The 25,962-nt window shown below is 33.9% G+C and overlaps 3 protein-coding genes across 12 annotated transcripts in view; 2 read left to right on the forward strand and 1 right to left on the reverse strand.

The window, feature by feature from the left end:
• On the forward strand, positions 1–6,278 carry LOC107995784 (symplekin). Of its 6 annotated transcripts, none has more exons than XR_009832081.1 (17): positions 1–403; positions 593–789; positions 890–1,123; positions 1,215–1,501; positions 1,650–1,885; positions 1,958–2,143; positions 2,226–2,668; positions 2,762–3,034; positions 3,099–3,282; positions 3,367–3,608; positions 3,671–3,849; positions 3,928–4,088; positions 4,179–4,314; positions 4,397–4,761; positions 4,866–4,943; positions 5,024–5,203; positions 5,839–6,278. XR_009832081.1 is itself a non-coding variant. In XM_062082423.1 (16 exons), the coding sequence occupies exons 1-16, from the start codon at positions 350–352 to the stop codon at positions 5,057–5,059; spliced, it is 3,291 nt and encodes a 1,096-aa protein (XP_061938407.1). In that variant the 5' UTR covers positions 1–349; the 3' UTR covers positions 5,060–6,278. The 6 variants fall into 6 exon arrangements, 4 of the variants coding, with proteins under 4 accessions (XP_061938407.1, XP_016908946.1, XP_061938408.1 ...); XR_001765654.3 differs by having other exon boundaries at positions 5,046–5,203; XM_062082423.1 differs by having other exon boundaries at positions 5,024–6,278.
• On the reverse strand, positions 5,920–8,397 carry LOC107995788 (17-beta-hydroxysteroid dehydrogenase 13). Of its 4 annotated transcripts, none has more exons than XM_062082450.1 (8): positions 8,257–8,397; positions 8,062–8,165; positions 7,489–7,665; positions 7,233–7,409; positions 6,966–7,115; positions 6,649–6,905; positions 6,461–6,586; positions 5,920–6,361 (listed from the first exon to the last, which is right to left on the reverse strand). In XM_062082450.1, exons 3-8 carry the CDS (start codon positions 7,630–7,632, stop codon positions 6,295–6,297), a joined length of 921 nt encoding a protein of 306 aa, XP_061938434.1. In that variant the 5' UTR covers positions 7,633–7,665; positions 8,062–8,165; positions 8,257–8,397; the 3' UTR covers positions 5,920–6,294. The 4 variants fall into 4 exon arrangements, with proteins under 4 accessions (XP_061938434.1, XP_061938433.1, XP_061938436.1 ...); XM_062082449.1 differs by having other exon boundaries at positions 7,758–8,165; XM_062082452.1 differs by lacking the exon at positions 8,062–8,165 and having other exon boundaries at positions 8,257–8,395.
• LOC107995787 (decorin) overlaps positions 8,397–25,962 on the forward strand; it is a 25,055-nt gene continuing 7,489 nt past the window's right edge. Inside the window, exons 1-4 of one of the 2 annotated variants that reach the window (XM_062082448.1) lie at positions 8,397–9,024; positions 9,417–9,506; positions 9,675–10,683; positions 11,315–12,327. In XM_062082448.1, coding sequence (XP_061938432.1) covers positions 12,282–12,327 — 46 coding nt within the window. In that variant the 5' untranslated portion in view covers positions 8,397–9,024; positions 9,417–9,506; positions 9,675–10,683; positions 11,315–12,281. Of the gene's footprint in view, positions 9,025–9,416; positions 9,507–9,674; positions 10,684–10,815; positions 12,328–25,962 lie in introns of those variants that run through there. The other variant, XM_028665706.2, reaches the window with a different exon arrangement.

Raw genomic sequence — 25,962 nt, forward strand, 5'->3', positions numbered from 1 at the left:
AATTCCCGCTTCGTGTATCAATATGGAACGATTATAGCGCTTAATGATCAACGAAAAATGCCAAGATGGCAACGCTAACGATTTCATTGTATGTTAAGATAGCTTTTATTGTTTATTCACTAAAATTTTAAATATAATATCTAAAAAGATTATTTTATGAAAAAATATAGTCTTTGCTAAATTATTAGAAATATCTGTTTTTTAAGTAGGCTAAATCTATGTAAGGAATTCATATAAACTACCATATCGAAGCTTCGTCTAATTATTCTCCGTCATTTCACTATAAAATATTTGTTGCCTATACTTTTATCTTTAGATTAATTATTATTATTAATTATTATTATATACGATGGATCCTCGAATACATAGAAGATCAGAACCAGAAAAAGGACCAGGCGATTTGGTCAGTGCATTAACCTCACAAATTATTTTTTCTCAAAATATAAATTTCTCAAATAATAAAAAATTTATAATACATACGAATGCATATATATCTAAAACTGAAAATTATTAAAAATTCATAATTATTTAACTGTAATTATTTTTGTCAAGAAAAAATGATAAATATTTTAATCTGAATTATATCTTTCAGATAGTTGAATGGTTAAATGAAGCTTCTTTAAATCCAGGAGAAGATATAAAAGTTACAAATTTATGTAAAGTTCAAGAAATCTTAATTAACAAGGAACCACAATTACTTCCATTATATTTGGATGAAGCATTACAGTTTTCTTTAGATAGATATGCAGAAGTTAGAAAAACAATTACAGGTTTTATAGAAGAAGCTGGGTAATAATTATTTTTGAAATTTATAATACAATATACATACATATGTATGTTATAATATTATTTTTGTATTGTGAATAAAATAATCATATTTTATTTATAGAGTAAAACAACCTGAAGTAATTCCACGTGTTGTTCAAATACTTTTAAGATTAGTTTCTGATGAATCATCAGCTGTTGCTAAAAGAGCTCTTAGAGCTAGTGGTAGAATATTAAGAGCTGCTTTGAAATGGATATCTAGTGCTACTACAGTTACAGCAGAAATGGAAGTAGCATGGAATCAACTTAGTGCTCTCAAAATTCAAATAATAAATATGATTGATAGTGATAATGATGGGTAAAGGAATTCTTATAATTTTATCTTTAGATTAATTAAAAAATTTTAATTAAAAATTAATTTATAATATTTTCTTTTTTTTTATTTTCAGTATTAGAACACAAGCTGTGAAATTTCTTGAAGGTGTTGTTTTAATACAAACATATCCTGATCCAGATATTCCTAAAAAACCTGATGATTTTTCTTTAGAAGATATTCCATTAACATTAAAAATAGCACGTAGACGAAAATTAGAAGAAGAAGCTAATGATGTAATGGATTTATTAATAAAATTTCATGGATCTCCACATGTTAGTAGTGTTAATCTGATGACATGCATGGGATCTTTAGCATTGATTGCTAAAACAAGACCTCAATTCATGCCAGGTGTAATACAAGGTATGCAATAACACTTTCAAAAGAGAAAAAAGAGAGAAGGGAAAGAAGTGCAATTTAATCATTAAATTAATAATTTCAACTTTCCTACAATTATTATTTTTACAATTAAAATTATAATTTGATTAAATTAAAATTTATCAATTTATAGCATTACAGAGATTACAACATGATTTACCACCTACATTGTCCGATTCTCAAGTAACTAGTGTACAAAAACAATTAAAATTAACTCTATTAGGATTGATGAAACATCCAGCTAGTATAGAATTTGTATCTATAATAGCTAAACAATTAACACAATTAGGAGCAAAAGAACAAGAAATTCTAAAAGCTTATCCAAAACCAGAAGATATTCGGCGTATGAAGAAACGTCAACAAGTAAAAGTGCAAAAAATAAATTTTTACTATATAAACTGATGATAATTATTAATTATTAATAATTTACGTAATTTTTAGGAAGCAGCTGCATCTTCTGCAGCAAAACGTGTGAAAATTGAAACTTCTTTAGTATCAGATGAAACGGAAATTGTACCCAGTTTAATTTCTACTTCAAAATTATCAGAATTAATTGAACTTTCAGAAAGTTTTATTGCTGAAAGATTAAGCGTAGAAATTGCTACAGATTTAGTAATGGATAGTATGGTAGATAAATTTTTATATAAAATGATTAATTTTTTTATTAATAACTATTTATTTATTTTTTTTTAATAAATTTTTTTAATAGGCATGGGTTCCAGATACAATGACAGCTATTTTTCAAAGAGAATATCAACCTACTTCAACGACCGATATAAATATTCAGCGGCAGACAATTGCTAAATTATTAGCGACGCAAATAAAGCAAGCTAAAACGAAGAAAAAAAAGGATGCTAAAGATGAAGATGCTGTGATGGAAGACTTAGTAAAAAATCCAACTATTAGCGTAGCAGAAGCTAAACGAGAACGAAAACGTGAAAAGGATAGAGAAAAAGAGAAAGAAGCAAGGGCATCTCTAGAAGCACATGAAAAATCATTGGCGAAAACAAGAACTCGTTTAAAAGCCTTAAAATTGTCTGAAGTTACAAAACCATTGTCAAAAGAAGTAAAAGAAAAAATGTTATTGATGGCTGTGAATCGAATTTTACTTTCTGAGAAAACAGCTGTATTTGGTGGTGTGGCAGCCATAAGGTAGATCATTTTATAAATTATTGATTTCTTTAAAAATATTATTAATATTAAATTAATATAAAATATTTTCTTTTTTTTTTTATTTTTCTTTAGATCAAAAATTTTAACTACTCTAGCTGCAACATTTAATCCATATATTAAAGAGGCAGTATTACATTATATTACTGATGATATGAGAAATCGTTTAGATTTAGCTTTAGGTTGGTTATATGAAGAATATGCATTACTTCAGGGTTTTCAAAGGCGAACTACATTATGTACAAAACCTCAAGAAGCTCCACATCAGGCTTATAACTTTTTATTATGTACTTTAGTATCTGCAATAGATTTAGTTCAAGGCAAAGATCGTGATACATTATTATATAGGTAATAAATAATTTCTATGAAGAGTTTAATATAGTCATTTTAAATATATATATATTTTGGAAAGGTTATACTTGGAAGCACCTTTAATTACTGAAGATGCTGTTGAAGCTTTAAAAATGGTATCTTCTGATGAAACAAGAGGATTGGTACCATTGCAATTATTGAAAGAGATGGTTATTCGTAGACCAACAAAACAATTAGTTTTTCTAAATGTATTATTATGTCATACTGGTCACGAAAATAATACGGTAACTTATTAATTATTTGATTACATAATTCAAATATCTTCTATATGTTTACTTTAAAAATTTTAATTTTATGTTTATAAATAGATAAGAGAAGCTGCTATACAATTAGTTTGTCAACTGTATAGTCGTCCTGAATTAAGTAAACTCATAGAAGAGTACGCGGTTCTTTATTTAGGTTTCTTACGACTTCATATACCTCCTGAAATTGTTTTCGGACAAGATAGAGGTAGGCCACAAGTAGAATCGCAATGGACTGAATCAACTACAAGAGCTTGCCTTGGATTATATCTTGCTCTATTGAGTGAACATCAAGACTTAATTCATGAGTAAGTTATTTTTTTCAAACGCATTTAATAATTACATATATCTACTAATACTATTTTTCTAGATTGGCAAGAGTTTATACATCAATGAGTGCAGATGTTAAACGTATTGTTCTTCGATTAGTAGAAGGACCTGTAAGATCTTTAGGAATGGGTAGTCCACAATTGTTGGCATTAGTTGAAAATTGTCCTAAAGGGGCTGAAACACTAGTTACAAGAATTATTCATATTCTTACAGAAAAATGTATTATAAATTTATAATTTTACATTTGCTTTTATTATTTTGATATATAATATCAATATAATATTCTTTCATTTTTAGCTGCACCAAGTGTGGAATTAGTATCAAGGGTACGAGAACTCTATCAAACTAGAGTTTCAGACGTTCGATTCTTAATACCAGTCTTAAATGGTTTAACAAAAAAAGAAGTAATAGCCGCTCTTCCAAAACTCATAAAGTTAAATCCTATTGTTGTTAAAGAAGTAAATAATAATATAATATTATTAAAATAATATAATCTAAATTTAAAATCAAATCATGATACATTATTAATATTTTAATTTTTTTTATAGGTATTCAATAGATTGTTAGGTACTCATAATAACGAAAGTGGTGTACCTCATACGTCTCCTATCACACCTGCTGAATTATTAATAGCATTGCATAATATAGATCCAAGTAAAGCAGAATTAAAAACAATTATAAAAGGTATAGTATATCAAGTTTGCTTATTTGATCCCACATAATCTTATTTTTATTTTTTATTCAAAATTATAATATCAATTTACAGCTACGTCTTTATGTTTTGCGGAAAAACAAATATATACGCAAGAAACTGTAGCTGTTGTAATGCAACATCTTATGGAGATGACACCGCTTCCAACATTACTCATGCGTACAGTGATACAAAGTTTAGCATTATATCCTAGATTAAGTGGATTTGTTATGAATATACTTCAGCGGTTAATTCTCAAGCAAGTTTGGAAACAGCCAAAAGTTTGGGAAGGTTTCGTAAAATGTTGTGAACGCACGCAGCCACAAAGTTTTGCAGTTATTTTACAGCTTCCTCCAACACAGTTAGCCGAAGCGTTAAAAATGGCAAGCAATTTACGAACACCTTTACTAGCACATGTCGAAGCCTTTGCTGAAAATCAGGTAATCTTTCAATAACATATTTTATTTATATAAAAATAATATGTGTTTTTGATTTCATTTCACTAAAAATCAAAAGAATTCAATATGAAAATGTAATATTTCAGAAAGCGCACATTCCGCAGTCAATAATGGATGTTATTCAGGGTAAATCACCTTGTGACATGCATGATGAATTTGATATTGTGAGTAAAAATACCTGTATATAAAGAATTGATTTTTATACTATCATAAAAATAATAAATATATGAACTGATCCAAATAGTTTTTCCTTGACTTTCTTGCAGGCACCACCCGGTGATTATCCGATCGAACAAAAACCAGATACAATAGAAACTGATGTTTCAGAACCAGCTCCTCCTGGTTTAGATTAGCATAAACTCATTCCAGTGTTGGGATTTGAATCATCATCAACAGATTGTCCCAACTTTAACGAATTTACCTTGTAAATTATTAATTATTTTTTTATTCGCATTATATTCAATAATCTGAAACGTTAGATCCACGTATTTACCAAATCAAATATGAAATGTAAATATTTCTTATTCAGAATTTGCTAAAAATTCGATTAATTTTAAAGCTATGACAAATTCTTATTTCGTTCTATTTTGTAAATAGAACTTTGTCTGCATATAAATGTATATACATGTTATATTCATTATATAGTATATTTTCATTTATTTTCTGATAAATGATAATTTCCAATTTTACAAAACAAAAATAATTTTTTTCAATATTTTCATCTTCATGAAAAAAGTCAAATAATACTATTATTAATAATTGAAAATTTAAATTCATTTATCAATACATGACTATTTTTATAAATCATAATTATGATAAACGAATTCAACATCTAATATATACAGTTACAATTTAGATATATGAATATTTATAATATTAAAAATTCGAATATATTTATATAGTTTTCTCTATTTATATATGTGTATACATGCACTTGCTCGCGTGTGTGCTTGTGCATCAGATATTTTGCTATCAAATCGTTATAATATTGATATTGTGTATATAGATTATTTTTACATGTAAATAGCACGTGTATAATATTTTTCATTCATTTCACAGAATACTTACATCACGTGCGAATGTTTCATTTATCGCAAAATGTAAGTATAAAAACTCATTTTAAAATATAAGAACATAAGATATCTTTAATATTTCAGTTGCGCCATAATATTTTATGCGCAACACGTATAATTATTTATTTATAAATTAATATTATTTATAAAATAATATATTATATTATTTTATTTTTACAAACGTTAAAATATATAAAAATGAAATTTTATACAAAAATTATAATAAAAGTTACAAATTTTGTTGATCTTTATTGAAAGACATTTCAAAGATCAAAGTATATACAAAACTAAATAAAATATTCATTTTTCAATACATTTTAAAATTCTCTTGTATATTATTGTAAAAACTTAGCAACAGTTTTTCCATACATTATTTTGCAATGTATATTATAATTTTATAATAAAAATACATTCTCTCATATTTAATTAGGAAATTTGATTTTCATCCAAAGTCAACACCGGTATCTAGTAAATCGCGTAACATAAACGAGGCCTTCTTTGGAAGTATTCTAAATATATAAAATATTAATTAATAAGAAAATTAAATTAAATATTAAGAATAAGAAAAAAAAATATTATATATTTAGTAATATTAATAGTAAATTTACCTAAAAATATGTCCTAAGTAAAGCAAATATCCAGGTACACTAAATTCCGCATAATTTCGACGAACTCCATCTAAAATTTGTTTAGCTGCTTCCGCGGCAGGCATTGTGCCAAAATAACTTGGTATTCTTTAAAAATTATAAAAAATAAACTTCCGATAAAAATAAAATACCGTTATTTCATTACTTACCTAAAACGAATATCTTTTGCTACTTCAGCACCTACAATAAATGGATAAACATGGACTAAAGAAATTATAATATTACTGTTTGAATGTCTTAACTCTGTATGTAATGACTCAGCTAATCCTTGAATTGCAAATTGTGCAGTGGATAAAGAAACTCTTTTCCCTCCTGTGGCAGCACCAGAAAGGCCAGCCACAGATGACATAACCACTATATGACCTTTACCAGCACGCTCCATACATGGTAAAACTGTATCTAATAACTAAAAAAAGATTTTGACATAAAAATTTATTAATAAATTATTTATCATTCAAATATTTACCCAAAAATGACTCAATATAGTCAAATCAATCGTATGTCTTATTTCTGGTGGATCTTGAACTAATGCTCTAGGGCTTGGTATACTACAGCAATGGAAAAGCATTGTAACTTCACCTAATTCTGATTGAATAACATTCACTGTATGAGCTACCTATTATGTTTTATTTACAATCAAATCAATATATATTTATTACTAATATATTTATTTATATTACTAATATAAATATTATATATTTATCTATTGTTATATTTATAATGATGTACTTACTTCATCTTTATGTGTTATATTACAAATATACATTTTAGCAATTCCTAGCGATTTAGATGCTAACTGTACAGTATTACTACAATTTTCAATATTAATATCTACACAAGCAACATTAACACCAAGTTGACACAAATGAATTGCTAATTCTCTACCTATGCCTCGTCCTGCACCAACAACCTAAAATCAAAAAATAATTTTTAATTTAATTTAATTTAATAAATTTTCTTTTATAATTGAAATTATATAATTATATTACCATTGCAACTTCTCCACGAAGACTTTTTAAGGGAGGAGGTCTAAATATTCTATATAATGCAATTAAAATAGCAAAAAATATTCCAAATAAAAGTGTCACAAGATCTACTATTAAAATAACCAAAGAATATAATCTGAGCAGCATCTTTGGTGGTTTAAATTTTCTTTTTAAATTCTTCTGCAATATAAAATTATATTTGTTCCTAAATTATTCAATTAATTTAATATATTAAGAAATTATTTTATTATTGTAATAAACAGAATATTTACCATTATCTTAAATAAAATAATCAAAACTAAATCGTAATAAAAAATAATTTGAATAAAATAAAAATAAGATGAAAAAGTGTATTAAATTTGAATATTATAAATAAATATAAATATTTTATATCAAATTATGTTACGATAATTGTGATAACGTATTTAGGATTTTATATAGTAAATAAGATTTATACAGTAAAGTATCATTAAAAATTTACTTAAAATAATTTATGATTATTATAATATTAGAAAGCATTAGTATAAATTTTTTGATCGTATCTAGTAAAAATTATTAAATCTTATTATTACATACCACGTATTCGACAATACTTTTAAAACTTTTAACCGCCGTTATTGTTACTTCTATATTCTTTTAAATAGATTTAAATAAAACAATTTTAAATTTCATATTATTCACTAAAAATAAAATTGTAATTAAAAAAAATAATTTTAATTAAAATATTAAAAGTATCAGAAATAATTTTAAAAAAGATTTTAGATATTTAACCTTTCATTCGTTTCAAAGAATTATTTGCAATTCGAACTTTATTTGCTTATCTTATAAATTCAATAACTATAATGATACAATTTCATTGGCATAAATAATTTATTTTAATTTATAAATATAATTTTTAATTCGACATTAAATTCATTATATAAATTATATTCAATTTATATTTTTTTTTTTGTATTTTCTATAATTAAATTGTATTTATGGATACATATATATATATATATATATAAATATTCATGCAAATACAGCATAAATGTATATATTTTAAATATTTTAAAATATACAATTAAATACATGATAATTTAATGTTATAAAAAAAAATGTATCGAATATTTATTTTGATATATGATTTTTATATGAGATTTATTTATTTCAATAAGTTTTTTTTAATTGAATTAAGAATTTTTATTTTTATGTATTTTTTCTTCATAATTATATGTTTGATTATTTTTGAAAGTTTTAGTTTTTTAATATCTAAATCGAAAATAAATAATATATGAAACTTTTTATTCATACAATAATAAATGTAATTAAAGTTTGTATTCTATGTTTCTATTCTCATATGTTACATGTTATATGCATTATATTGATTTAAAGTAAAGTGACGTAATTGTTGGGAATAGTTTATTATTATTTTTATTTAGATCAAAAAATTTATTCAAAATGTGGTATATGACTTTACCATCAATAATTATAATAGCAGTATGTTCGACAATACCAGCGTATGTGGCACCACATATAACTAAATTTTTTCAGGGAAATGTAAGTAATTTTTCTAACATAACCTCAATATAACAACATTTAAATATTATTTAAATGTGTTGGAATATTAAGTAAAATTATAAAATAAAATATTAATTAAAATTATAAATGAAGATAATATATAAAATAATGAAGATTATTATTTGAACAATTATTTTTTTCTTTTAAATAAAATCTTATTTTTATACAAATCTTTATTATATAATCTTTATATTTTTATAAATGGTTTTTTTAAAATAAATAAATAAATATAAATAATTTTTTTATAAATAAATGATTTTATAAATATATTATATATATATTATTTGTTTAGATTTATTTATTAAAATTTAAATATGAATTCATTTTCTATCATTTTTTCTCTTCGCTAATTTTTCTATATTTTCTTACAGAAGCAAACAAGAATCTATACTACTCATTTAGAACGAATAGGATATACCAGAGATTATGAACTAGGTGATAATAAGTTTTGGAATTTTAAGGTAAATAAAAATATAATATTATAATAATTTTATATAATGATTCATAATCTCTATATATAATTTTCTATATAATAATTCATAATCTCTTGTATAATATATTATTATAATTAATAATTTTAAATTTTATTAATGTAAAGATTTTTAATATAATTATTTTATTTTTTTTAGGGTTTGGAATCCATTCCAGATAAATAAAAGCATATTGGCTTATGCTATATTAAATAATATTCATTATTTTAGTGATGTTATTATGTAAAAATCATATTATAACATATATAATGAAAAATGTAATATAATTTTAAATTTTTTTTTAATTCTCCTAATTATAAAAATTTATTATTTATTAAAAATTATTTATTATTGATTATTTATTTTAAAAAAATGCTATAACTAAGTATAAATTGATTATAAATAATCTTTGTAAATTTTATTAGAAATTTTAATGATAAATTATTATAATATAATAGTACTATATTTATAGTAAAAAATATATAATAGTACTATAAGAATAATATTTTGATAATTGAAAAATTGATGATATAAAGATATTTTATTTAAAATTTTATAAGTTTATTGATGAAAATTTAATTATATATCAATTTAATCAAACTTTTAATCATTATTTAATTTTTTCAGAAGCTAAAATATTATATAATTATATAATATTATAAATAATAAATATATTTTGATTTAAATAATTTTTTATTGAAATTTTTTTTTGAATATAATATTTATGATATATATATATATATATATATTTAGAATACAATATAGAATTCGAATGAAAAATTAATAATGCAAAATAGATTTATAAATAATATTTTTATTATCAGATAATCGAATATGGAAAAAATGTTTGCTAGAAAATTTTAACTTATTTTTATTACTATTTTTTTTTTGTTCATTTCCAATATTTTAGATAATTATACATCTCTTTGCATATCAAAATTCTTCTGATATTTAAGAGAATATTTAAAAGAGAAAAAAATGATAATAATGATACTATTCCAAGTATTTCGAACAACGTATTTCATACTATTATAGTTTGAAGTTCTGAACCCCTCGAAAATATATGTATAAGATCGGTCCCTACGCTTAAAAAGAGATAATGGACAATAGACTGCCGAGGGGGCTGTTAGAGGGATACAGACCTTTGAACACGACATGAAAGTTACAGGTATACTATCCATATATATATATGTTTTTTCATTAAAAATTTATGAAAAAAAGAAGATAATATTAGTAATGCCTATCATTGCATTAATTAAATCTAGATAGATATAAATTTAAACAATATATCAATCTTTGGAGAAAATAAAATATTTAATTAAATTAAATTATTACAACATTTACAAAACGTATAATGATAGATCAATCATAAAATCGATAAAATCTTTGTCAATATTTTTCAAGAAAAATTCTAATAGATATAAAATAAAGAGATATCGTTAATTGCGATTACATCAAAAAATGTATGTGTCATTGATTACAACAATCTTTACTTCGATATAGAAAAGTACTTAAAATAATATATATTTAGTCCATACCAATCTTGACATAAAAAGCAAATCTGATTACGAAATTGATATTTATCGATTCTATTATTTCATTTAAGCACTGAAAATTTTTACGTGCAATCGATGTTGATCTTCCTGTTTCAAAAATTAAACATTAGTCATAAATTCCTTTTATGATTGATGCTGATGTATCAAGCAGTTAATTTCTTTTGTTCTGTACTGTACTGTCATTTAGAAACTTAATTACCTGTCAACTTTTATCCATAGTATAAAGTATGCTTGCAATTTCAGCATAATCACGAAAATTGAGAAGAAAATCGGCCCTGTTCAAGATACCGCTTGGCGGCAGTCTAAGCTTCAGCTTTAAATCGGTTTTCGGTCTGAACGAGCGACCTCGCAGTCGAGTGCGAGACGCCGTGCAAGTAACATCGCGTTATATGCCGCGTCCTTTTTCTTTACGATTTTTCCCTTAATTTTTTAATGGTTCATTCCTTCAAATTTTTATTAACGCACAGTTTCGAGACTCTTTAAGATCACTTTGGAAATAATTGAAAAGAACGTAAAGAACAATCGTTTAATTTGTTTACGCGGGAATTATTAGGAAATCGGACATATCTGTTCGGTATATTCGATCCTTTGAGCCTAAAGGCGAATACGGACGAGAAACAACAAAGCCAACAATAGAAAGTTGCAAAGTTGCAATTTTGTTTTTCAAGTTACGAAGAAATATGGATATATTACAAGTTTTTTGATAACATTATTATTGTTTTTGTTTTTTCCTTTATTTATTTATCCTTTTCTAGTTCATTTATCGTTTTATTACGTTCTAAAAGAAAGCAGTTGAATAGCATATTTAGTGGAAAGTGTATCGACGAAAGTTTGAAACGGCGTTCACGGCCAACCTGTTAGTCATGTGAGAACGGTAAAAACCATTCTGGCAGGAACTCTGGAAGAGCAGTTTCTCGGAAACGGCCGTCAGAATAGTAATAACGATGTAGTGAAACCTGCTTCTCGCCGAGCAAGGATACGCGTTGTTTCGACGATCGTCCCTTTGATCGCTCGTGCGCTGTAGTTCGTATGCCGTTTTCGCGAACGGTACCTCTTTATTATACATATGTATGTGCAAAATGATATCGTTTTTAAAAAGACAGCATTCTTGCAATTGTTTCAACGCGATATTGTAAGACTATTGAACACAACAAAAAGAAAAAAAATAAGAGGAAATTACTAGAAAGAAGTGAATCATTTGTTCACGGACATGCGACTATTTTGCAACAATTCTGGATGGCGCGGTAGAAAGGCAGGTAAGCAAAATTTTATCGTCTTATTTATTTTCGTCTATGTAATCTTGCATTTGTTTTGATCATGAAAGAATGGATTGTTAGTTGGTAGAAAGTATAGTTATATGTACATAATATATATATATTAATCGGTACTTGGTATTATCTGTTTATTTTCTATTCTATTCATCTAACCTTTTCTTTTCCGTCTCATTCTCGATTACTCATTGCGAAAAGATTAACATTCATGGTATTCGAGACAAAGCATCACGCAAAAAAGTAGTAGAAAAAAATAATGCTGTTTTACGAAAGATTGATCTTTTCGCGCGTTATTTCTACGATTGGTTTGAATCTTATGTTTTTTACTTGCATTCTTTCATCGTTTAATATCACCATATTGATTAATATCGATTAATATTTTCGGTCCAAGGTCATCGCACTCTTAATATTTTTAATAATCGATCAATACTTGTCTCATTACGGCGGGTTCACGATAGAAGAAATTTTTTCCCCTTTATCGGTAGTTATTGGCGGAATCATGGGTCGTAAAATTTTACATAGATTAATTATGTAGAAGATTGAAATTGCATTGAAACCAAACGCACGCAGAAAACTGAGGAGGATTAGCTCGATACAAACTGTTTCAAGAGATTTTTTTATGCGACAAACGACAAAGATCGGATCGAAGAAAGATTTAAATTACTTTTTTTCGAGGAGAAAGAGAAGCAGTCTCATCACGAGATTCCACGTTATCGGTAAGGAAGCTAATCTCCGTTCTCTCGAACGTTGATAAATCGCACTCGTTGATAAACCGTGATGCCCCATCCCGAACACGATTTTCCTAATCGCCGACAGCCATTTTCTAACAAACTGGTCGTTCATTATGTAAACTCGTGGTTATTTCGTGATCCTACGACAAATATAATCCGGCCCCCCAACACGATAAAAATGAGAAAAAGTCTATAAAAAAAAATATAGAAAAATCTATGCAATAATTCGTTAAATTAAAAAATTGCTGAAAATCTATTCCTGTATCTAAGCGTTAAACGGTAAAATCCTAAATCGAGTTGAAACCAGTCGAACGAAAAATGACAGACAACCTTTTAATTAAAATAATATTCGACCACAAATCGCGTTCACACGTTCTCGTGTTATTCGTCAGATTCGTGCGCGTAATTAAAATTTTCATCACTTTGAATTCACGCGTGTACGTGTGCACCCTTTTACGCGTATTAAATATTAAATTCACGGCACGCGTAAGCTTTGGGGGAAAAGATTCGTTAATTTTTATCCACCATCCAACGACCTCGCTGCTCCCTGCATGAAGTGAAACTTTTTCAAGAAAATAACATATATATATATATATATATACAGTAGTACCAGAGAGTTTTAACGTTTCAACTTTTTCAAAGATATACTCTAGCGTGTATAAAGATAAACACGATCATTACTTAACGACGAGTAAAGAAAAAAAACAAGCGATGCATCGCTATCGGATCGTTCGAGTGGGCTTTTTCTAATCTTTGTCGAGTTGGACGATGCGATTTCAAATCGTGTAAAATAACTTGCATTGTGTTGGTAACAAGAGGAAGGTTTCCACGTACCGGTAAACATGCGTGCATCTCGTTCGCCTATTTAAACACATAATTAAACAACGTTGCATCACGATAAATGCAATAATCCTTGCGCATTGGTTTCCCAACGCGTTCACGAGTAACGCTTTGCTTCGTAATTGCTTTTGCTTCATTGTGCAATGCGATCGGTTCGCGTTGCGCGCTTCGCCCCCCCTCCTCCTCTCATCCCTCCCCGCCATTGTCTCCAACCACAACCGGACCTATACTTTTCCTTCTTCGAACGGCATTGCTTCCCTCTTTAAAACGACTCGACCTCGCAACCCCGTCATCCTTCTTTCCTCCAACTGACTGCCTCGGTCTCCATTCTTCTCGATCCATCTCGGCCTTCCTATTCTGACAAATTTAAGCGCACCTGGAACGAATCGAGGCAGCAGATGTTCTCCGAATTTCGCTCGGCCAAAGAGCAAAAAACGTCGTTGTTCTTTTCGCAGGTAACGAAGTCACTTTTACAATCTTACACGACACGTTCTCTCCATCCATCTGTCCATCTATCTCTCTTCTTCTTCATCGAATCTCGAGTCCTAGTTTATCGAGACCGCCAATCAAAATCCTTCACTGTGAATTCGTTTTATCGAAATTATTTTATTCTCATCGTAGATATAAAAATTCCAACGTTCGCACGTTTCATCGGGTTTCCTGGAATTTGACTCTTTTTTTGTGTCGTATCGAAAAAGTCCGAATAAATTGTCTTTTTACATCGGGGTCCCTCTTTGTCGTTAAATCGCGGCCGATCGGTATCTCGAATCCACGGGGAACTGCAAATTGGTAATTTCGTTTTCAGAAACGAGATAAAGTTTTTTAAAACCTGTCTTTCCAATGTTTTCGCTCGGTCTATTTGTCGAACGGTTTCGAGCACTAGAGATATCTCTTATAATTGCGTATCACCGACCGATCAAGAACGAGTGTTATCGACACACAATTGATGTTGTAAACCGTACCGAACTTGCTCGTGAACACACGCGATGAAATAATACACAATATCGAATTAACATCATTACCCTCTTGAAATTTCTCGAAATTTCTTGAAATTTCTTCTTTTTTTTCTCGCCGAATTATAAATCTGATTCATCATCGAACCGAATCGGGAAAACCGAATTCAAAGTGTTCAAATTAATCAGCGACCGGTGTACCGGCTCTTGTTAAAATTCTCTCCGCGAATCAAAAAAGTTTCGTTTCACCGTGAAATTGAATCAGTCTGTTTTATGAAAACGATTTCCTTTCGGGAATTTCAAACGTTGGAGACCGCGCGCGCGTATATATATATATATATATCTCGATAATATCATCGTGAAAACATTGCTTCAATTTGCGAAACGAACGTTACAAATAATATACGATATCCTGCAACTTGTGTTTCCTCTCGCACAATTTTCCATTCTTCTGTTTATTTTCCATTCGACGGTTTTTAAAATTCGCGAAACTTGACATTTCCAGAAACGCGCTTACGTTGGAGAAAACGGGACAATTTTCGATAGAAAATGCAAACAAATACGTATAACGTATCCCCCGATCGCGATTCGGCTGTTTTATAATTACCGGCCATTAATTTCGGTTCCGATTAATCATCCTTATTACCCGATCGTAATTGAAATTGAGCCGCGTTAATCGCGATAATCGCGCCACTTTCTCCCACGATTTACCTTGGGCAGAAGTGCGTTCGGCTTATTACCGCAATGTTGCCTCCCGCGTTAATTCCGTAGCGCGTGTATTTGGGCGATAAACGAGTTTACCGCCATTATAACCGACCGTGTCGTTAAACCGGGTGAACCCGAGCGAGCGCGGCCGCGCTACGATTTTCTAAAAGCCGTAAATTTAATCGCGCCGAATCGTGCGAGAATTAAACGGAGATCACCTAGCGCGCTTTTACTTTCCACCGTCTCGAGAAAAATATCGAATCCGTATTCCTAATCCGCCGCGAGTCTCCTCTCGAAAAACTCCGAACGTGTGATTCCAGTTTGTAGGGAGATGGAGGAATTTATCGAGAATAAAGGAAACAGAAAGATAGGGGGGGAGATGGATGTATAAGCAACGGCAGATTTCCCCAGTTGTTTCCCCCATTCTCTCGTTTAGAAACGCAACGAGATAGAGAGAGGGAGGGTTCGGTGCCAGCGGGTCGGAATCGATGTTCCAGTTAAAACTGCACGCGGCATGTTAATGAGCGTTAATGGAAGACTAACGCGGGTATCGAGAGCTACGGAAAACGAGATGAAGAGAGAGAGAGAGAGAGAGAGAGAGAGAGAGAGAGAGAGAGAGAGAGAGAGAGAGAGAGAGAGAGAGAGAGAGAGAGAGAGAGAGAGAGAGAGAGAGGCAGCGAAGAAATAATTACGTAGTTTCTTTCGACGACGCCATCGTTTTCGGAGACTATTCTTTTTCGAATTAGCGAAGAATTTCATTCGAGGAATTAGTCGACATATCGAGTTAAATTGAAAAACTTAAGAATAGTCAAGTCCATCTCTATGTATCTCTGTATCTAAAAAAGAGCGTCAAGGCCTCTTTCGATAGGTGAAAGATATAGGTTGAACGTAATAGTTTTACGAACGCGGGGCAACTAGATTTTTCTCGTCGAAGCGAGCGCCATCCTTCTCTCGTCTCTACGTATCGTATAGTCGAAACGTCGCGAAACACGAGCACAACGCTCCCAATCAGTGCTCTACTGTTCCCCGAGCAGATCCAAATAACGAATACGATAAATTTCTCAGAAACTCGTTTGCCTAACTATACATCGAGATTTCTTCTATGCGCGTAAGTTTCAAGGTTGTTGTTAAGAATGCAATGCGATCCATCTCGATACATCGATCGCGAACGAACGTTGGCAAAATGCTAAATCAACGGACGCGACACGTGACTCGAGCCAGCTTTTTCGCTAGCTGTTCGTATTTGCTCGTCAATTATTACGATCCGTTAATTACTGACTTTTCTCTTATCTTCTATCACTTCAAATTTTTTCGCGCAACAAGAGATAAAACGAATCACCTTTTCTACGTATCTTCGCTTTTCTTAAGGTTTGCAATTCCTTTCGCGCAATAAGCTACGTTCGAAGAGATAGCTATTTAACTTTGCCACATTCGATGAGTCTCGCGTATCGGATTATCGAACAACGCTTCGGATTCTACTTTCGCAATCGGTCGATTAATCCGAGTTAAGACTTTGCACAACTGGATATGCGTTTCTTTTCATCGCGACGTACAGCTGGACTGCTCTATTGTCGTTTGCAAAAATAGACGGTCCGTGGAACTTGTTCGACTGCGGTGGAAATGTAGTGCAACGCCGTGGACGGATATAAACGGAATGAGAAGAAATTCAGGTTTTTGGCGATGTCGGTGCTAATGTAAGCGGAAGAAGAAAAAAAGTCGAGCTCGATTTTTTCTACCCTGTTTAAATTTAGCCTATGAGCGCGTCCTTCAATTTAATCCGCTCTTCTTGACCCAAAAGCGTTTTCATCCTCGCGTAAAGACTACCAACGAACGTATTACTACACGGTATAGCAATTATTAATGGCCCGTTAAGAAGGATGGAATTCGTTTTTTTCCGCCTACATTCGCTTTGTTTCCGTTCAAACACGCGTGGATACGTAGATGGCGTTTCGAAAGTAACCTCAAAAGTTGTTCGGTATGTTCAGCGTGGTGCGAAATTCCTGCGATTTTGTTCAAAACGTCGTTGCTTGGTTTTCGATATACGCGATAGATTCGTGCAATTTCGAAAGAGATATCGGATCGGAGATTTTGTCGAGGAGGCGAAGGATTGAAAAGAACGGCACACCAACGCTCCGAGGAACGTTCCATCGCATTCTCTCCTCCTCTATTTGATCCGATTGATTCCACTCTGATATGGAATACATTATTAATATCGAGTGTCACCACGGCATCTCGATATCGAATGTCTCGCCGTTCGACTGCGGAGGAAAGTCTTCGAGCTTGCGACCGTTCCACATTTTCAACTATATTTATTTATTATGCGCTGATAATAATTCCAACAGAAGGAGAACTTCTTATGAAAAAGATCCGGCGATATTCTCTCGGACAAAGCACGATGAAAGATTTAAATAGGTAGGTATTCGCTATTCGCTTGCCACGGAGAGATATTTCTCCGCTGAAATTTAATAATTTAAACGTAATCTCGATGTTTCTTTTCCTTCGTTCTCCTCCTTCAAACGTATACGCTTCGGATGATTTCCTTTCTCATTTGGATCGGAAAAACGAAAATATTCCATTATACTTTCACTCTCGTCGCATTCGAAATAGGTTAATCGATACCTCTTTACGGCTCTTTTGCATCTTTAATTACGATCGAGCCCAATTTATCCTCCAATTATCTTCTCATCGAATTGCAAATTTGCAAATCAATCGCGATTTCTATCCTATCGATTCGAACTTCTTTTTACGATCTATGTCTTTCTAGTTCGCGTTTACGAACGAATCGATCCAGGAGCAGGATGTAATCGTTCGTTGGAAAAACACGGAGGGGTAAAATTGATGGCGCATAAACGCGTACGCAGCAATCGAGCACATCGAATAGTGAATTTCAGAAGATTCGACGTCGCGAGTGTTAGTGCTTTTAGGGGAGGGGGGGAGGAGGGAAGAGCTGGCCTTTCACAACGGTCGAGAGCACGAAATTCCGCGGGTTCATTTGTCCAAGTCGGATGAGAGAGAGCTCGGCAATGGATACACACGTGCACAATATCCACCAAGCTGGAGAATATTTATGAAGCTTCGCGGAAGATGAATGAGAAATCGGTCGCGAAAGCTTTGTGATCCTCTGTGCTCTGTTCATCTGGAACGCGTCAAACGTTCCTCCAGAGAGACGTTGTTTCGTCACGTTTCTAATGATCTACCTCGCCTTCGGGGAATCGTATCGGCTCGTACGTACCATCCGTTTCGATTCCAAGATTTTCCTTTACTTTTGCACACGATCGAGAAAAATGCTATCCTTCCTATCTCATTTTCGCCCCTCGATTCGATCACTCGAGGGGGAGCTCGTAAAACTAATTCCCTCTACAAAATAGAATCTTGCCGCAATTCTTTCTCGAGTGTATGTAACTTTCCAAAATTTGATGATGGAAATTTTCATCGATGATTTTAATGTTCAAATGGTTATAAACGAATATAAATATTACTTTTTAACAACGGTGTATAACGAAAGCGGTTAGTTCTCGACGGAAGATAACCGATATGTCGGTTTATTTCGCGCTCCACGTGTGCGCAAACTCGTGTTACGAAGTAACAAAAATTATCGCGTTAATCGGAGAGCTCGAACAAACGTGTCTTCGCATCGAGATTCTCTGATCGCGCAACTGAATAATTAATAATCGTACGACTAACGTGTTGTTGTAATCGAAGCTTTTGAAATAATTAAATGCGTGTTACACCGCGGTTAAAACGAGTTAAACCGTTTCTCGACCGTTTCTCGACCGTTTCTCTGTGCACGCGATCTTTCGCGTGCGACTCGTTGTCGGTGAAAGCTAGCGGGTAATAAACGAGGCGAATCGATTATTTGTGCGCGGGGGAGGGCGGAGGGAGGGAGTGAGTACAGAATTCTCCGACGACGCGACAAAAAGCGTGTTCGTTACGTGTTTGGCCGAGAGTTTCCTCGTAGTAATATCGCAATTATCGTAGGTGAGACGATGTCGCAGTTTTTCCCTTCCCTTTGGAAAGGAAACGCGTGTAAGAAAAATCAAATCGGTAATAGAGGGTTGCTACAACCTCGGCGGAGCAATTTTCCAACAGAAATTAAAACGATAAAGAAACTCTTATTACGTTCTTTTCCAGTCTGCTACTACTACCACTGCTCTTGAATCTTGTTCCGCTATTTATCGTTCGGTCAAATTTTTTTAAAAATTTGATAGATGCTTTATCGCCAAGATATTTACTACTAGAAAAAGAATAATTCTCTCTCTCTTTCTCTAATTCTAATTGGATGTGTGTATATATATATATATTCTATTATTCGATAGATCAACCGTGAGAGTATCTCATGGATGGAATCAAAAATATTCCTATTAGACCCGATCGAGGTTCGACAAAGTTGTCGGGGGTTCTCGAAACTTCTCCGGCGCTTTTTCTTCAGTCAGTGGCTTTTAAACTTTTCGAGGATCGAACTTTTGTACCATTATTCGCGACTCGGTGATTCTTATTAATTCTCTGTGCCAACCGCGAACCCAACTTTTCTCTCTCTCTCTCTTGTCCTCTCTCTCGTCGATCGACGGAGAACAATTTCATTACGCTTTTGTTTCTTTTTTTTTTTTTTTTCTCTCTCCTCCATCAAACGATAGGAGAGATCGGTCGCGACTGATCGGGTCACGAATTAAAAGCGCAGCGTCGCGTTCCTTTATTTATTACCGTTTTGCCATCATTTCCATTCGTTTGCCGGAAGTAATATGAAAATTATGAACGATGTTGAAAATAATATTTATACAAAGGGAGGAAGGGAGGGTGAAAAGAGAATAGTCTTGGACTCGTTGAAAAAGAGAATTATTATTATTCTTTTCTCGAAGGAGAAGAATTTCGTATGAAAATTCATAGATGGTAAAAAAAAAAAAAAAAAGAATGTTTGAGCCAAGTAACGACCGTGTTTCTTTCTCGTAGTTGTGACTTATGAATATAATTAAAGTCGAAAACAAATCGAATTTACGTCGCTCTTTCGCCGGGGATCTCGCAAAATTTATGAAAAAGAATGAATTATTATCCTACGCGTCGCTCGTGCAGGAGAGCGTGGCGCGGTGAATTACACCTGTTTTTACACAAATTGAAACTGTTTCACGCAGATCTCGTTTTAAAGAATTCGGCCGCCTCTTGCATCCCGCATATAATTTTTTACGCGCGTGGATGCAGTTCGACGTCCGAATTCTCGAAGAGAGTTCGTAAATGTTATTAATAAATTCAATCATATCGAAATTTTTAATCAGTTTACTTTCCAGAAATAAATCAAGATAATAATTTCTTCTTATCTCTACCTTTATCTTTTTTATCGTCTAATAATTTCATCACTCTCCTAGATACAAACTTTCCCTTTTCTTATTCGCAAGAGGATTGGAGTACCCGCCGTCCGATCGAAATTTCCATCTTGAGTTGAGAAAAAAAAATATTGTTCACTGGACAGTCAAAGCAATAAATAAAAATGTACGGGCTTAGCTGAATGAACATACTTGATTATACGTAATTGTGCGTAATCTGTTTACAAAACATTTGAAGTATGCGTATCGAAAAAACACAAATAGGTAGCAACTATGAAGTAGTGGTATTGTTAGCAACATTGAATAATAAAACCGTAAATAAAATTTCAACGAACTTTAAATTTTACAACGAATAATAATAAAGGCATTCTGAATTTTCATTCTCCTTCGCCCTCCCTTAGGTTTTCGCGGGGGGAAAGAGAGAGACCACACACACACACACACACACACACACACACACACACACACACACACACACACACACACACACACACACACACACACACACACACACACACACACACACACACACACACACACACACACACACACACACACACACACACACACACACACACACACACACACACACACACACACACACACAGAGAGAGAGAGAGAGAGAGAGAGAGAGAGAGAGAGAGAGAGAGAGAGAGAGAGAGAGAGAAAGAGAGAGAGAGAGAGAGAGAGAGAGAGAGAGAGAGAGAGTCGGCGGAATCGCGCGCGTGTTTATAATTAGCGGGTTCGGGGAGGAAACGCGCGCATGCGCGCGAACGGTTCGAAACAACAATGCTTGGTTCTCGTCAGAGTGACGGGCCCACTCTATAAATCGACGGTTAAAATAATATTTGCCGTTTCCACATTATTTCCGGGCGAGGAGGCTCGCCCACTTCCTTCCTCCCCCGCGCCTCCCCCGCAACAGGATTTTCTTACCCATTACGAGAACTCGGCGAGGGAGGTGATTTTTCTTCGCTGTCCAACTTTTATTTTTTGAAAATTTATTTGACAATTGAGAATCTCCAACGATGGAACGGAATATCTCGAGGTAAGGTGAGATAAGGTAAGGTAAGGTAAGGTAAGGTAAGAGAGGAAGCGCTAAGGTAACGGTTGGAAAGCGTGATCTGGAAGTCGTATCCGTGGTGGATCGATTTCTCTGGATCGAGGCCGTTCTTGTATCTGAGGCGGGTAAACTGGTTTGCCAGGAATCGGCCGCTAATTGTTACGTAATCAATACGAAAGTCAGTGTCACGGAACACTGTCATTGCGATGTGTGTGCGCACGTACGTGGCGATAATCGATAACCACGCTCTTAAGATACGCACTACTTCGCTCCCCTTCTCTAGCTCGCGTGACAGACACCGAAAAGTCAAAATAAATAATCTCTTTTTTCTACGAATCGATTCGATGGGCTCTTCCTTTCGGTTCGAAGAATTTTTCCACAGGCGTCAATTAACACGGGGACGCGATGAAATTTTTTCTATCGACGGGATTATCGATTTCATGGGTGATTACAGGCGAACCGGATGGCCGTTACCTATACCTAGTCGTAGAAACAATGAAAGGGATGCGTGAAATCGCGATCAAATCGTGTTCGTTATTCGGGGAACGACGTGCACTCGTTAATAATTTCCATTTATTCCGATCTTTATTTCGGAATGCAAGAAAAGGAGATTAAAAAAAGAAATAAAGAAGAAACGCAATATCGGACGAAAAAATGCAAGAGGATTTTCGATGACCGATTCGAAAGCGACCGTCGAGATGTAATAACGCGTGTACAATTACGTGAAAAGCGGGAGGATTCGATATCCCGCCACTCGGAAAGAGTAACGTTCAAAGCAACGATTAACGGATTCCATAGCGAATACAGCTTCCTTGTACCTTGAACACTCCGTATATATAAATTCGCGAATGTCCCGGTGAATTCCGGAAGGATCGACGCGGAGAGATACGGCATAGCTCGAACTGCGAATTCCAGCGTCGATAGCGCGCGCGATCTAGACATCGGAGCTATGGTCCTCGCGTTACGCGCGTGGAAATTCGATCCACGGCGAATATTGCGCGCAACGCGCGATATTACACTCCCCGCCTCGTTTAACCGTCGAAAGCTGTTCGCTCGCTCTCCTGCGGTGGCGTCGGGACGAAAGATCGAAAGCAGCAAGTCTAAGGACGCTGTTATCTCTCGCCTCGTTCTTCGAACCTCGTTTCCATCGCTTTTGAGAAGCTCGAATCTCATCCGCGGCTTCCGATTACCTACCAACGTTCTTGGAATGCCAACCGTCTCTCTCTCTCTTTCCTTGACCGAGGTATTCTCGCCAAGAATAATGAAATCGTCTGTGTATCCTTCCGCGATCAGATTCGTGCTCCACCGCTCGTGTTTCCGATCTCCAACGCAAACGAGCGCGTTGTAAACGCGGCAAACTTCGGCCGAAACTCGATAACGAGCCGAGCCCGATCTCCCGCACTTCTTGTTCCGTTTCGAAAGGAACAAAGTCCTCGAATTTATAGACATCGAACGAGGGTAAACTATCGTTAAACTTGACCCACTCCGGAAATATCATCGCTCCTTGATAACTTAAGAGCTCTGGCTTACGAAATTACGCGATCTCGGGGAGAAAAGAAGGCGAGTGGATTGTTTTTCGAGGTCAGATACTGGACGGGTTCATAAATCTCGACTAATGATTCCGGAACAGATCGAGACTGTCCTGTAAGGTCACGCCCAAGTTCTTTTTTCTTTTTTTTATTTTTGTTTTTTTTACCTCTTTCCCTCTTTTTCATCCTTTCTTCCATCCGTTTCTCGAAACCGCGGCGATCAATTATTACTTTTAATTCTTCTTACTTTTCGTGAACTTCATGAAAATTTTTTTTCAAATTGAACGAATTGAAAATCATCGAGTTTCGACGCATATAATTTTAAACAAGCGTGGAGCGGTTCTCGAATCGAATAAATAAAATCGCTCGAGCCCCCGAGCCACGAGTAGAGCGGAGAAGTGGTTGTTATTTTTAGCGAAATACACGGGGCGTGTGTTTCGCTTCCGGGCCGAGGAGAGGCCTTCTTTTGCGCGGGAACCAACGATCAAAGTTGAAAAGCGGTCGCGATTAGACGAGAGTAGCTGTCGAGAAGGGAAAAAGGGAAGGTAAGACTTCTGGAGTGGAAAGCAGCTCGAAACGGAGAAAGAAGAGTAATCGAGCATTCCGATCGCAAGGAGCAAGAAACTGGCCATCAATCTTCTTCTTCGACGACGAATCGACCAGATCCTCGAATATCACAATTAAAATCATCGATAAATCATCGATCGTTCGAAATATAAAATTTCGTATTCGAAACGGATTAGAACGAATGGCGAGTCAAAAACGCGGTACTACAGATCTCTTTAATTAAATCGCGTAATCGATCCGATCGTACACTGATCGCGAAACTTGTGAAGTAGGGGAAGAGGCGCTCGTTAAGGGACAGCGAACGCCCGATAAAAATTTCAATTTATACGTGAAAAAAGTGGTGGAAACTTAGATGAAGAAAGTTCATAACTGCCCATTAACTCGTTTAGTCCGGCTGCGGGAGGAGCTGTCGTGTTTCCCGCCCATTTCCCCCCTTCATCGACCAACCTCTCTCACCGAGGAGACACTCGGTCCTTTCCTATCTCTCTCTTTCTCTCACCTCAGTAAAGGAACGAGCCTTTCGCTTTCGCCGCTGTTCTCGCTGTTATGCACGCCCTCGAAACCAAACCTGTTAATAAATTCTTTCCTGCTAATTCTTCCCGTTTCCACCACACTTTTCTCCTCACCCCTCGAAGAAACTGATCCTGATTTATTCGTGCAACGCTTGATTATCCGATTCACTTAATAACGAAAAATTAAAGACTGATTTTTCCAATTTCGTTAATCGTCTTGTCTCGAATCGAGCAGCGGACTAGCGGCGGATACGTGTTTAGCTGCGAAGGCCGGGAGTGGGGGGCAGAGGGAAGCAAGCGTGGGACGTTTGCTTTCGTAAATATTCAACGGATCTAGAGACGCTAAGCAACCTGTTTCCATCGTTGCTTTCGAGCCGTTATGATCGCGTTTAATTTCGCAATTTGCCACCCGCATCGCCTTCCGTGTTTTCGAAATACGTCGTTAAATTCAAACGGAGAGATTCCCTTAAATCCATCATTCTTTCAACCACGAGCTCTCCTCTCAATCTCCATCTTCCATTCGACCCACGGAGTTACGAGTTAATCCCTCGCCCGACGACGCCTTCGACTTTCGTATTCCTCGATCTTCTACCAATTATCTAAACTTTCTAGAAACTTTAAAGAAGTAAAGTCGTAGGAAGAGAAGTTATCTACCCGTAGGACAACAATTTTCAAAAGACGTTTAAATCGATTTTCAAAACATACGTCTTATTGGACGTTTCTCAGGCTATTTATCACGAAAACGGTACGGTAAGATAGGCGCGACATGTATCGATGGGTGTCGTGATGAATGAGCAGCGAGGAAAACGAACGAAGAAATTGGAAATCTCTAAATTCGAAATACCAAAGATATATTCTCGGAGGATGTACTTACCTAAAGCTTAACCGGTCCGTTCTTGCGTTATCTACCGATCTTACGAAAACTTGGTCGGTTTTAGGAAACGGTTTTGGGGAAAAGGGAGGGGGGAACGCAAGCTCACGCGATGGCTTTGGATTATGTGTAAGTGGATAAAGGAGATTGTATACCATTTCTCTGAACGGTCGCTGTGAAATTCTCTCTTGACTCTCGACAAAGGCAGAGTATTTCGCCTCGTCTCTGTGACATGGAGGATGGAAATAATGGAAACACGAATCGAATTCCGAAACCGCCTTCCTCGTTGCTTTAATTTCAATGAAGCAACGGATTTATTTCGTTTCTTTGAAATCGAGACTCGCTTCTTTTATTTGCGTTGGCGTTTCTTTAAACGCGTAAACGAGGGCACGAAACAAAGGTGGTTAGAAAAAGCGGCTAATCCCAATGCTTGCTTGAAGCGTTAACACGTGACTTGCCTGTTCGGTTAATTCACACTTTTCAACCGCCTAGATGTGTCTAGTAGTCGACGCCTTGCCTCCGCTTGAATATCTGCGA

Source organism: Apis cerana, linkage group LG11 (genome assembly GCF_029169275.1).
Source record: "Apis cerana isolate GH-2021 linkage group LG11, AcerK_1.0, whole genome shotgun sequence".
Taxonomy (NCBI): domain Eukaryota; kingdom Metazoa; phylum Arthropoda; class Insecta; order Hymenoptera; family Apidae; genus Apis; species Apis cerana.

What these genes read in the sequence shown, in the direction of transcription:
- LOC107995788 (XM_062082449.1), bottom strand. An exon ending in CTATATTGAGTCATTTTTGG is followed by an intron (nt 6,906 to 6,965) that starts GTAAATATTTGA and finishes ATCTTTTTTTAG; the next exon opens with TTATTAGATACAGTTTTACC. An exon ending in GCAAAAGATATTCGTTTTAG is followed by an intron (nt 6,587 to 6,648) that starts GTAAGTAATGAA and finishes TAATTTTTAAAG; the next exon opens with AATACCAAGTTATTTTGGCA.
- LOC107995784 (XM_017053457.3), top strand. Translation starts at nt 350, where the DNA reads ATGGATCCTCGAATACATAGAAGATCAGAACCAGAAAAAGGACCAGGC. An exon ending in CATGCCAGGTGTAATACAAG is followed by an intron (nt 1,502 to 1,649) that starts GTATGCAATAAC and finishes ATCAATTTATAG; the next exon opens with CATTACAGAGATTACAACAT. An exon ending in CTGGTCACGAAAATAATACG is followed by an intron (nt 3,283 to 3,366) that starts GTAACTTATTAA and finishes GTTTATAAATAG; the next exon opens with ATAAGAGAAGCTGCTATACA.